General features: G+C 37.3%; 1 protein-coding gene across 1 annotated transcript in view; it reads right to left on the bottom strand.

Moving 5' to 3' along the window:
- The window catches only part of Agbl4 (AGBL carboxypeptidase 4), a 1,010,368-nt gene that overhangs the window by 620,513 nt on the left and 376,009 nt on the right, over positions 1 to 13,846 (bottom strand). Inside the window, exon 4 of the mRNA XM_038334417.1 lies at positions 9,702 to 9,796. Coding sequence (XP_038190345.1) covers positions 9,702 to 9,796 — 95 coding nt within the window. The remainder of the gene's footprint in view (positions 1 to 9,701; positions 9,797 to 13,846) is intronic.

Genomic DNA, 13,846 nt, shown 5'->3' on the forward strand with positions numbered 1-13,846 from the left:
GCAATTGTATGCTCAAGATGAATGATATGTCCATATAAAAACTTACATATACAAGTTCCTACCAATATTGCTCATACTTTTCAACTGACAAATAAAATATGCTGCATATAATAATAGAATATCATATCACTCAGTCACTTTGAATCCTGTACTCTTTAACCCTTTCACTGACGTTCGGTATCACATATCATATATGCATGGATTAGAACCAATGAAATCAAATTAACACAGTTTATGAACTTACATTATTCAAGAAATCTGACATTATGGGAAGATGCAAACAGGTTTGTGTATGTTCCTGACATAGCGCCCTTGTGATAACAATGATATAAATTAGAAGGGACTAGAGGAAACCATATGGCTAAGAGTCAGAGAAATATAACATAGTCCTGCTTCTGCCTCCTGAGGAATTATGAAGTACTTTTCTGAGCTTTGGATTTCAAACCTGCAAACTGGAGGTGATAATTTCTGACTGTGCTGCTTTCTAGAAATGTGCTGACAAATGTTGGCTCACATCACTGTGGCAGACACAGGAGACAATGGTCTATACCTTCGTTGGGCTTGTTCCTTGCCCTGTGTAAGAACTCCTCTCTCTGCAGTGTGAGAATCATCTAGAAAGACAACCTTGCTGTGCTCTGTGTGCAGAAGCACACAGCAGTATGGAGTGGTTTGGCGACTTGGTCCTGGACCAGTAAGGCCCATAAGGGAATGCATATTTAGGAGTCTCTGCTTCCCCTCCCCAAGTATCCTTCTTCTACATTTACCTGTCTGTTTCCTCAGGTCATATTAGCCATTCTAGGAAATTAAATTTTTGTTGTTGAAATGTTCTGTTTGTTAGATTTATGCTCTTCTTTTCTTTTTATTTCTTCTTCTTTTCTTTTCTCTGAGACAAGGTTTCTCTGTGAAACAGTCCTGCTGTCCGGGAACTCACTATGGAGAACAGGCTGGCCTCAAACTCACAGAGACTCGCCTGACTTTGCTTCCCAAGTGCTAGGATTAAAGGCGTGACCCACCACCACCTGGCAGATTTATGACTTTAAATTAATTCATTCTACCTGTCATTTAATCTCTGAGAAGTCAGAGATCCTGATTTTTTTTTGTCAGTTTTCAAATATTCTGTGTGACATTTTGTGAAAATTCAGATGAAATAAATAAACTCTAAACAGTTCTTGGGACAACACTGATTCTCATGAATTTACAAAGCAGTATGGAAAGGTCGTGAATGTCACCATCCAGTTCTCCTGCGAGTCCCCATGGTTTCCTCCTCCCATTCACAGCCAACCATCAAAACCAGAAAATTTACATCAACACAATTCATGCACGAGGCTCTACATCTTTGTTTCCCATGTGTCAAGGTGGTGTCACGGTGCATTGGTGTCTCAGCAGAGGCCGTTCAGATGCTACAACACTGGTCATTCCTGTCCTCTTCCTCCTTATCATCTATTTGGACTAGTCCCTCTTATACGAGGTAACGTATATCTGAGATAAGAGAGTCATAAAAAGTTTTATTTAATGTCATGGTTTTGTAGTTTTCAGTCTGTTAATAGGTGGACTCTTTGCCAAGAGCCTCTAGTAGAGATTCTGGAAGACAATGGCAAGAATAAAGGACAAAGCTAAGTTCTTCAACCCATAGCCAGAAAAGAAAGGGAAGAAGAGAAAAAGCATGCCCCAAGACCAAAGCACCTCTCCCTCTGGGCAATACTTAAAGTTTCCACCATTTCCTCTTATCACAAGTTGGGGATCAACTCTCTCACACAATCACCTTTGACATTCATTTTAGGTTCAGTCTATGGCAGCACTACTTTGTGCTCAGCACCAGTCCATTGCCAGTTGTGCATGGCACAGGAGTGCTTTCCATGTGTTACTGTGTAATCTATCGTATGGTAAGACCTGTGTTAGATAATAAGATCATTTTTGATTCTACATCAAACATATTTGAAGATGGAAAAATAACGCCTAATGGTTTTGCCCAGGTTTTCACTTTCTGTTGTTCCTTCCGGATACTCTAAAGCTCTTTATGTAGCCTTTATACATCAAGAACCTCTTTAAATCATTTTTCAAAAGAATTAGTCTGATGGTAAGAGACAATCTTAGTTTCCTTTCATATTGAATATCTTGATTTCTTCTTAATTCTTGTAGAACATTCTTGCTGAGCAGGGGGCTGTGGGCTCTTTGAAAGAAATCATAGAAGTTTACCTGGCCTCCGTGGTGATTCTCTATCCCTCCTTTTCAGAAATTTTGACTATGATATTTCTTGACAGGGCTTTCTCTAGGTCTTCCTGTCTGGAGTTTACTTATCTGTAAGTTTATGTCTTTCCAGGCTGGACAGATGGCTCAGTGGTTAAGAGCACTGACTGCTCTTCCAGAGGTCCTGAGTTCAATTCCTGGCAACCACATGGTGGCTCACAGCCATCTATATGAGACCTGTGCCCTCTTCTGGCATGAGGGCACACATATAATTCGGAATGGTGTACACATAATAAATTAATAAATCTTTTTTAAAAAATTCAAATTCAGAAAGATTTCAGTCAGTTCCTTCTTTTCCAGCCCATGCTTCCCTCTCCCTCAGCAACTCTGAAGGCATGGATGTTAAAATGGTTGATACAGTCTCATGGGTCTCTGAACATCTTCAACTTTCTTTTAAACTGCTCTTTCTCTATTACTGAGAATGGGTAGTGCCTATGGTTCCATCCTCTCTGTTGCATTGCGGAAAAGACAGGCAGATCCTTAGGGCTCACTGGATAGTCAGACTAGTCTACTCACTAGGGTCTAGGCCAATGAGAGAAACATGGTCTGAAAAAACAAGCAGATGGTACTTGAAGAATGATATATGAGGTTGTCTTCTGGCCCCCACACAATCTCACCTACACACAAGGAGCACACATACGCATACCCATATGGATTCATATACAAAGGAAAAGGAAGGAATTGCTGGTAAGAAGAAGAAATTAAAATCCTGGCTTCCTTCTTTTCTTTGCCATCACTGGGTATATGTGAGGGTAGAAGTTTTGGTTTTCTACTTGTCTTTTATTGAATGGATACATTTTCTTTTTATGTTTTGATGGATTAGGTCAGTGTTGTCTCAATATCACATGTCCCAATAGAGTGATTTCCTAGCTCTTTTTAAATAAGAACCCACTTTTGAAAGCATTCAAAACAGTTCTGTTCTTGCTGGCATTGGCAGGCCACCAGCTTCCCAGAAGACATTGCTGCACAGATCAGGCAAAAAGAAGTCCAAGGAATATGTGCAGAATCATTTCTGAGGTGCTCAGGATCCTAGCAGCCTCTCCTCTTCTCTTTAGCTTTCTAGGTCTTAGTTTGCTTCATAAATAGTGACAAACTCTTCCAACAGTACTAAAAACAAGAAACAAGAAGAATACCTCTCACATTTAACCTAAGAATCGGAAGTCTGAAATGCTCCTCTCTCTCTCTCTCTCTCTCTCTCTCTCTCTCTCTCTCTCTCTCTCTCTCTCTCTCTCTCTCTCTCTCTCTCTCTCTCTCTCTCTCTCTCTCTCTGTTTTTGGTTTTTTGAGACAGGGTTTCTCTGTAGCTTTGGAGCCTGTCCTGGAACTAGCTCTTGTAGCCCAGGCTGGCCTTGAACTCACAGAGATCTGCATGCCTCTGACTCCCGAGTGCTGGGATTAAAGGAGTGCATCCCCACCGCCTAGCTCTTTTATCTTTTTATGCAATATTACTTAATTTTGAAACTTGGTTTTACTGTAGTAATATTCTTTAGATGCAAATTAAATGAAATAAAAAAGACAGTCACAGGGATCATTCTATAGGGCATACACCTGTCTTTGATTTTAGTCCCAGGACCTGAACCTCATGCAAGCTCAGCAAGTTTGTACTACCCTACTACACAGTCTTACCTCCAGACATTCAATGTCAGTTCTCTTTTGTTGTTCTTTCTTGGTTGGTTTTGCGAGACAGGATTTCTCTATGTTTAACCCTGACTGTCCTGGAACTTGTTCTGTAGACCAGGCTGGCTTCAAACTCAAAGAGATCTGCCTGCCTCTACCTCCCAAGTGCTGGGATGAAAGTCATGCACCACCACTGCACCTCTAAATGTCAGTTCTTAATGCTTTCCATATTACAGCTCTGATATAATGCAAGTTGGTGGCTAGCATTTAAGATTAAGAACACATTTTATGAGAGTGCCTTAACAAGAGCTTATATTCAGTAACTATGTAGGTTTTAGCTTATGGGATAATGATAAAAACTGATGCACCAAGGAGCCATCAGGGTTCCCCACTCTATGCTAAGACCAAGGTCCTCCCATGGAGGGAGGGGAGGTATGGGTGGAGGGGAGGGGAGGGAAGGGGGAGAAGGAGGGGAGAGAAAGGGGAGAAGGAGGGGAGGGAGGGGGGAGGAGGAGGGAAGGAGATGGAAATTTTTAAATATAAAAAAAAAATAAACCATGAGGAAAAAAAAAAAAAAAAAAAAAAAAAAAAAAAAGAAAAAAAAAAAAAAAAAAAAAAAAAAAAAAAAAAAAACTGATGCACCAAAGCTGAAATTTGTATGTTTATATTCTTAAAGTGTGAAAAATCTAAATACCTAGAAATTAGAAATGAGAGCATAGTATTATAAATTGTGGGGCTGGATAAATGGCTCAGTTAAGAATACCTGCTGAACTATCATGAGGACTAGAGTTCCAATCCCAGTATATACGCAACGAACTAGTCATCCCGCAAATGCTGGAACTAAAACTTCAAGGAATCTGAAGCCTTGTCTGGCATCTGCCATTATCAGTTACCATCATCCCTTCATCTTGTTCATCCCTAATATATCCTCTATTCAGTAAGACTGACTCTCCTAATATGACAGCCACATTGTGATTTGTGTCTGCTGAGTGTGAAATAATCACACAGGAACTGAATTAATTAAATCACTACTTGGCCTATTAGCTTTAGCTTCGTACTGGCTAACTCTTACATCTTAATTTAACTCATCTCCATTAATCTGTGTATTGCCACATGGCAGTGGCTTACTGGCAAAGTTTCGGCATGTCTTACACTGTCAGCAGCTTTATAGCATCTCCCTAACTCTGCCTTCCTCCACCCATGCTTAGGCCAACCCAATATTTTATTCATTAACCAATAAAATCAACACATAGACAGGAGGACCTCCCATACCAGTTGTCACTCGTTTTTTTTTTTTTTGGTTTTAAATACATTCTATTATTTCATGTATATATGCCTCCACCTACTATTTATATTTTAGGTCTGAGAATAAATGATATTTCCTGAGGAAGTATCTTCATTCTTGTAGTGGATTAAGATTTTAAAATTTTTAGTTACTTATTAGTGTGTGTGTGCAAGAGAGAGCGACAGAGAGATACAGACAGGGAGACAGTAAGAGAGAAGGGGAGAGGGAGAGAGAGAGAAACAGTCAGAGAGAGAGAGAGAGAGAGAGAGAGAGAGAGAGAGAGAGAGAGAGAGAGAGAGAGAGAGAGAGAGAGAGAGATATTTCATAGGAGCATATATATGCCATGGTGTACTTGGAGATCAGACGACAACTTTAATTGATTTTTCTACTTCCACTTTATGTGGGTCCCTTGGTCTAAATTTGGGTCACTGGACTTTCGTGGGAAACACTTTTACCCGCTAAAACATCTTACTGCCCCTAGATTAAGTCTGAAATGGTATGTAGACTGCTGGATAGTTTCCACAGCATTTTCAATTTCCCCATTACACTAGTTAACATATTTCCTTAGAATTATAGTTTTTTAGTACAACAGACTATATATTATATTATATCCATACTATAATATATCCATTAACCACCATGCTTCAGAGCCTCACATAGTTATTGGTGCATTATAAGTACTCAGTAAGCAGTTATTAATAGGCAGATGGAATGGGGGAAGGGTGGAAGAATAATGCTCACAAAACTCAGCATTACATAAATCAAGGAAAAAGAATCAGGGAGTTTGAAATTTTGTTTTACTACCAAGATATTTTAGACTTTAGAAAGTATTTATACATCTATTTCACATTTGCTTTTATAACATAAGCAAGTAATATTATTAGGATTACTTTATTACTAGTTACAAATACTTTTTAAAAGGAGCAAGCATAGTGCATTTTTATTTCTTCCTTTTGTAGTCCAACTATTTTTTGTTCATGTCCCAACCATTGACAATCCAGTTGAAACACCACCTTCTCCATAGACTGTCTCAACTCATCTCTAGGGCCCTCGCTACTAACACCCATTTGTTTCCTCTTCTTAATCCCACACAGCATTCTCTATGTATTTCTTAATGTTCCCTCATAGTATACTTATAAGCAATTTGCAAAAACAAAATCAGATCAGGTTCATATTTATCACCACAGAATCTAGCACAGATTATATCAACAATAAAATATTAAGCAAAAATTACTTTTGAAGTTCATTCCAATCTTCTTAATCTACTGTAAGGGAAATAAAAGATGGTATTTCAGATCAGCCGAAGACCATACATCACATGCTTCTCTGTGCTTCTTGTGTTCCTTCCCTTCTCCTACCATGCATTGCATGTGGTTGAAATAGTACACACAGGTTCATGTGTTTCTGGCTGGCATCGTCATTAACTACTTGTGTAAATATTTCTACCCTCAATTTTTGTATATACAAATATACAGACCTCAACTGTCTAGAGATGCCAGTTTCCAGCAGTGTTCACACATAGTAAACTCACTTTTGATACTATTAAGAAATATTGATGAGTTGTGACTGAAAAATCCTAGTGGTACAGACACTAACTATAGTCATAAAGAGGACATAAAGAGGACTAGTGTGTGAACAGAATTAATTATACTGGACTAAAACAGTCAGAGCATTTCCCGTAGCCTTGTCATTTGCTACAAGATATTTTTACTTTATTTCTTTTAACCGGGAAAGAATTGGGTGGTCATATATTTGCATAATGGCTTCTCAGGTGTATCTTTTCTTCATTTACTTTTTATAACTAACAGGATTCTAGGTTCATGCTAAACCCAAAAATCATGGGATCACTTAAAGTTCCTTATAAGCCACATCAAGAATATTTTATCTCGAAAAGCAAAGAAATACTATTCTTCAATATCTCCGTAGATAAAAGTCCAGATAACGTAAAACCTTTAACATCTATCCTGAGGCAAGAATTTTTCTAAAAACTAAAAATTTACTTGCTATTACCAAAAAATCCCAGGCAAGATAAAATATTCATGTCTTTATACTGGGAAAACTGGGATTAAGCAAGCACTGAAGGAGATATTTTAATAGTTGAATCTGCAAAGTACTTGCTAGGCTTGGATCAAGCCATTTCTCTGTAGTCCTAAATCGTGATAAATTCCTTAAATTCATCAAAATAAATTATTTTGACAGGAAAATGATCATGGCTACTGGGAAATTTGAGATAATAGCTCCTGGAAGGTAGGCTCTGGTCCAGGTAACTAACAGAAGGAATGAACAAATTTCCTAAGGAAAGAATAGCAAAAAGAACAGAAAGGTTGTTCAGTGTAAAGTACTGGCAAGTAGAAGAATGGTTAGCATCTCTGGAGATTATTTAATAAAAATTCTATGAAAGTTCTGTTTACATATTCATATTCATTCTGCACTCCAACATCTAATACAACGTAGAGAACATGACAATGCTGGAAATATCCGGATAAACAAATGTATAAACATCTAGAGTGAGGAAAGGAGTAAAACAATGAGAGAAGCTTCATATTCACATTCGAGGCATCAGAAGGAGGAGTCAGATAAACAGAATGGTTTGCACAAGTTATCTTGTGCCTAAACTTGAGGCTATTTCAGACTAGAAAAACTACTCAAGGACTGGATATGGATAATTGCTGTTGCCAAGGCCTGCCAGCAGTGGATATAGGCACTAGCTTGTTTCTAAGGTATTATAATACAAATGCAAGGACTCATTAATATTTCAAAATCGAGAGAGAGAGAGAGAGAGAGAGAGAGAGAGAGAGAGAGAGAGAGAGTAGGTATAAGATTAGAGAGATGAGGAGTTGTAGGAAATGTGGGAAAGGAAGAAGGGAAGCAGGAGGGAAAGGGGAGAGAAGAGGGGAGGGAGTAAGAGGAAGGGAGTAAAGAGGAGCAGTGAGAGAATTAGAACACCCAAAGCTAACACTTGGAAAGGTAGAGAACAATTACTGTTGCTGCTTAAGATCTTAACACAGAACATGGAGAAAATGTTCCTAGGAACAGATAGTGATATTGTGTTACTGACTTGACATACCCATCAACACACATGCCTGCCTATATTATTGCCTTCATGGCCTGGATAGAAAGACTCAGGTCTTGCTCTTTGCCCAGAACACATTGACAGAAAGAGATCAAAAGTGCAGCTGCTTAATTGATTTGATGCAGTAAGTATAAACATGACCAGAGATAATTTTACCATTTAATAAAGTTTTCATAACTGTTATCAAATGTATGCATTTTTTAAACCTGAGCCTCTCGAGCTAGCATTTATAGAAAATTGCCAAGCATCATTTGGAGATAAAAGCACAACTTCAATATTTATGAAATGCTAGTTTTCTATAAATACAGACATTTGGAGACTATCTTCTCACTAGTCATTAAAATTTGAACAAGGATCAAAGCTAGAATGATATTAACAACCGCTTGCATTTGTATATTATTTTACATATTATTAATAATAGATAACATTTATTGAGCACTTAGCAAGGTGCCTTACATATAAATTCTCAGAAGCAATTCAGTTCAGTCCCCAGAGCATTTAACACCTACTGTGTGACAGATGACTAATACTTGGTTCCTGTCTTTAAAATCTCTCATCTAGTTAGTCTCAAAAAATGTTGGTGTAGTAAATAAATGAATAGACAGAGGCTAAGGATGAAGCAGTTTCATGGTCCGATGAGGCAAAATATAAATATGTCCTGCCTTAGTTTTGATGGCTTTGAGAAATACTTAATTTTTCCTAGCCTCAACTTTTTCATCTGAAGTCTTTTACATTTAAAAATGTTTCTTAGAGAAGTGTGAAAATATTAACCATAGAAGTAAAATGTTTGCAAAAGAATGAGGTTTCAACCAATGGTGTCATTGTTATTATTACTATTAATATCAAAATCATTTCAATTAGTAAGCAATCTTACCTAACTCTAACTTGTCTCGTCCTCAGTATAGTGATGGAACAAATAAAATTTTATCATCTATAAAACTACAACAACTTTAGAAAATACCATCAAAACATACACACAGGAAAGGAAGGAAGGAAGGAAGGAAGGAAGGAAGGAAGGAAGGAAGGAAGGAAGGAAGGAAGGAGGAAGCACAGAAATATTTCCAGATTGTCCAACCATTTTTGTGACATGACATTGTCATCTACAAATATCTTGAATTGCATTCACAGCTATTCTGGGATGCATGTGATCATCTATATTTAGAGTAGACCAAAGAAAGAGGAGTGGGCAGAAGTCCAATTTTAAGTATATTCCCAAAGATACACAATAAATCAAAATGAGACAATAACTTTACCAAACATCATCTGTACCTAATCTCATAACCAAATGTTGGTTCTCGTAAACATGGGAACAAGTTCCTAATGTTCTGAAAGAGCCCAGGTAATAGCCATCTAGAAGCTCCCCTGATTCATATTTCTCAGATTCAATAAAGTTGTGCCCCAGCTATGCAAAGGGCAAACTTTAGCAACAAGTCAAATTTTCTGATCAGAAATAGATCACCTCACCACATGGGTCACTTACCATTTTGGTCTGCTGGTAGATTTCACCATAGGTGCCATCCCATCTCTATAAAGACTCTTGGTTTTACTGAAGTTAACAATGTTAAAAATGACTCTCTGTAAAAGAAAGAGAAACTCGTCAGAAGTCTCTGCTATGCAGATTGCCACTTTTTGATAATTAAGACAAAAAACCATAAGCAAGGTTAAGGAAGCCATGAGGTCTCACACCCCACAGTGCAACAGACATCATGGACTGTAACTTGTTTGTGCCAGGTAAGCCTAAAAGCTTACAAATCTTGCTCTTTTGGAATTAATTACTACAACTGACTTTCACTTAATTAGTTTTGGAACCCTGAAAGCCTGATATTTATTTCTAATACTAACACTTCAGGGTTTTGTGACTTGAATTATGTTATTAGAATACCTGAATTATATTATGAGATGATAATAATTCCCATGTTGATAAATGGTGGTAATTGTACCTACCTAGTGGGTTTTTTTTTGGGAACTAAAGGAGTTAATATTGTATGTATATTGTTTCAACTCTCATCAGGTAATACAGGATTCTCTATAAAATTTAGTTACTAATTTTCCATCTTTCTCTAGAACAACCTAGAATTTGCCTGAAAATAAATAATGCCATTAAGGTAAAGGTAGACCTTTGATGTTCAATGAGACTAAAGATACTAACAGTACTAAATTATAATGTCAATATTCTCCAGCTATTGGAGCTCTTTGGTGAGATTTAGAGATGTTTACTCCTTTCAGTAGCTTCACTCCTATAGGATATCTATAGGATAGCTGTCCTATCCTATAGGATCAGGATGTGAGGCTCAGTCTAATCTGCATGCATTGTAGAACCATAGGTGCTCAACAAACCCCCTTCTCTTGTCCTTTTACCCTCACAATAGGAGAATGGAGTGTTTTAGATGCCTAAGGATTTTCCAGAGTGGCAGTGCTAACAAAAACAATCAGATTTTTGTTTTAATGAATACATTTTGTATAAGGGAAGACAAGAGATTATTAAAGAAAGATGAACTATATTGAAACATACCCAAAACCACTGAAATATATCCCATGATGCCTAAAGACTAGGACTAAGGCAATTAGAAGGAGGAAAGAAAAAGGTTCTGAGATTTTACTTTTATAAGACTTTCCCTACACTTACAATGAAAAAGATAAAGCTTTAAAAATTCATGGATTTCATTATTCAACAATTATTTACATGAGAGGTTGTTATATAGATTTTTACAGAAAAGATCTTACATATTATTCCATAACTATAATTAAAACATATATTTCTCCATTTTACAGATATGGAAACTAATTATCTGAGAGACTACTTCACTTGGTCAATGCCATACAACTAGTAGACAACAGTATTTATATTTGAATCCAGTAGTTAAAAATAATAATTCAGCCATTATTTTACCCGTGAGAAGTTGCTTATGAAGAGTCTAAGATAATATAACACCTAGTAAATCAGTGTTTTAATAATGGAAAAAATATAATAGTAAACTTTTTTTCAAAGTTTTATTTTACTAAAAAAAGAACAAAATCAAGACCACTTCATCTGTCCTTGTATTTGAAACTATCATAAAGACTTTATTCCATGAAATAAGTTCTCAGAAATAACTTGTGTTTTCTTTTATCCTATGAGACTCAGCCACTGACCCCAACTCCAGGCATTTCAGACCTCCCTTCTGTCATTACATTAAGTCATCAAGAATGTCCAAGGCTGCTCCATTATTAATAACTTAGATCTGCTGGTTGTCAGTTCAATTACTTTTTCCAAGGTCTTGGCTACTATCTGATTTAAGAAAATCAATATCAAGGGGACAAAGGGCCTTTGAACCTCACAAGGCATAATCTCCTCTTTTCTTTTGAGATTTCAAGTGTCAAATCCATTTCCAGTGAACTTAGAATCTGTATTATATATGCAGGAGCTAGATTATCAATAAACAGGGAAAGCTAATAAAGAAATGATACAATCAGACAAAGTGAAATAAAAAGGTGGAAAGTAAGAGGGATTTTTATTAATTATTAACATCTTACTATTAGAAAATGTCTCAAGTATTTTTAAATATTTTATATTATGTAGCTACTACATGCTTAAACAAAAGTTGTATATTTTAACTCTGTTTTACACAGGAGAAAAAATTAAGTCTAGCAAGAGCCAGGTATATTGCCTTTATCCAATGAACAAAAGTCTCCAAATTAGTAAACGGTGAAATTGGAACTTTTCTTAAGCTTCAGGATGCTCTGATTGCAGAGGCCCATGCCTTTATCAGGATTACATATCCCCTGATAATCTCCCTCCGTGCATTTGCAAGGAACTACCTCCTGCCCATTCAAAATGGCAGCAAGTGGTGATGAGAATCAAATAATCAAAATGAAGAAATCTTATATTAAAAAAGAAAACTTAACTAATGATCCTTAGTACTCACTATGCACCTACTTTCCAGGTAATCATTTCACTCATATTTATTATGCCTTATAGATTAGAATCACCCGCAAAAGTTTTGAGAACAGACCCTTAGACTTCAACCACAGAGACTCTGACATTTGAGCCATTTATCCTTTTCTTTGAGAGTAATGAACTGTATGAGACACAACCATTTGTTTCTTCTCATTGTTATAGTTTGACTATCAACTGTTCCCCCACAGGCTGGTACACTGAGGGGTTCTTTGCTAGCTAGTGGGCTTTGGGGATTATAAAGACTCTGACCTAATCAATAGATAAGTTTAATGCATTCCAATATGACAACATTTTAAAAGTGGTGGGAGGATAGAACTTGAGCTTAGCTGGAGTGAGTGGGAAACTCACTGGGGGAACTCCACAGACAGAGGTATCTTATCCCTGGCCCTTCCACAATCTCTATCTACCGTAAGCCATGCAGCGACCAGTCTCTTCTAATATGGTTTCCCTTGGCCTTCTTGTTCTGCCTCACCTTAGGCTCAGAAGGACAGGACCAAGGGCACATGGACTGATAACAACACAAGTAAAAGGTATAACCAGCTCAAAAATAACCAAAGGAAGCCACAGAGGAATTTAGATTCTAGTATACTACAAAGCATCCAAAGTGACTACTAAGTAAGTGTTTCAACACAAGAGCACACCATCAACAACAATGAAATCCCACTCTCTGCCCTTAAACATGCAGCTGAATTTAAATATTCATCTCTCAGCTAAAATGCATAATAGATGCTACTGCAAGAATCAATAAGCTATAAGAAAGAGCTGAAGAAATCCAGAATTAAGCATGCAGAACAAGAGATAAAATATTAACAAGGTATAAAGAGGAAAGAAATGAAACTCTAAACGTATCTCCTTAAAAATTGTCTTAAAGGAGAAATGATAAAGTGGCAGGGACAAAATGAAAGAGGAAAACAGCTGAATATAAGGTCAGGGTTGTGAAAGGCATAAATACTCAGATTTGGAATTACAAGACCACCCAAAGCAGGATTTTTGAAAAACATATGGGGAAAAAAGACAACAGTTTAAAAGCAAACAAAAGAAGATGCATGAGACCAGTAAACCATTGACTGATGATAAGGACAAAATGGCTTGTTTAGGCAAGCTAATCATAAACGGTTTAGCCTCTAATCTTGTTCTCAGCTCTCTGGCCCACATCCTTGCTTGCTAAGTGTTCTCTTCTTTCTTCTCCTTTATGTTTTTGGGGGCTTAGTTTTATTTTAAAAAGGTGTGTGTGTGTGTGTGTGTGTGTGTGTGTCTATGTACATATGAGTGCAGGCACCTACAGGGCCCAGAAGGGGATGTCAGACCCCCAAAAGTTAGAGTTACAGGCAGTTGTGAAAAGCCTCATGTCATTGGTTCTAGGAAATCAACTCGAATTATCTGGAAAAGCAGTATGCACTCCTAAATGTTAATCCAGATCTCCAGACCCCACATGCTCTTTTTATTAATAAATTCTCTCCATTTCTACCACTATTCACATGTTCCTGGCAAAGAAAATCTTTGTTCTGGGTATGACTGCTTGGGAACCATTGGTCAGGGTGTGCAAAGACTAGCAACTGCAACTTCCTCCTCTGGATGTTTACAGCCTGAGACTATTCATCTATACAGCCTAGAAGCCTAGATAACCCCTCCTCCTGTGATCTACCTAACAAACATGCTGAGGGTCCCGGTTGCAGGGGTATGGATTA

Source organism: Arvicola amphibius, chromosome 6 (assembly GCF_903992535.2).
Source record: "Arvicola amphibius chromosome 6, mArvAmp1.2, whole genome shotgun sequence".
NCBI lineage: Eukaryota > Metazoa > Chordata > Mammalia > Rodentia > Cricetidae > Arvicola > Arvicola amphibius.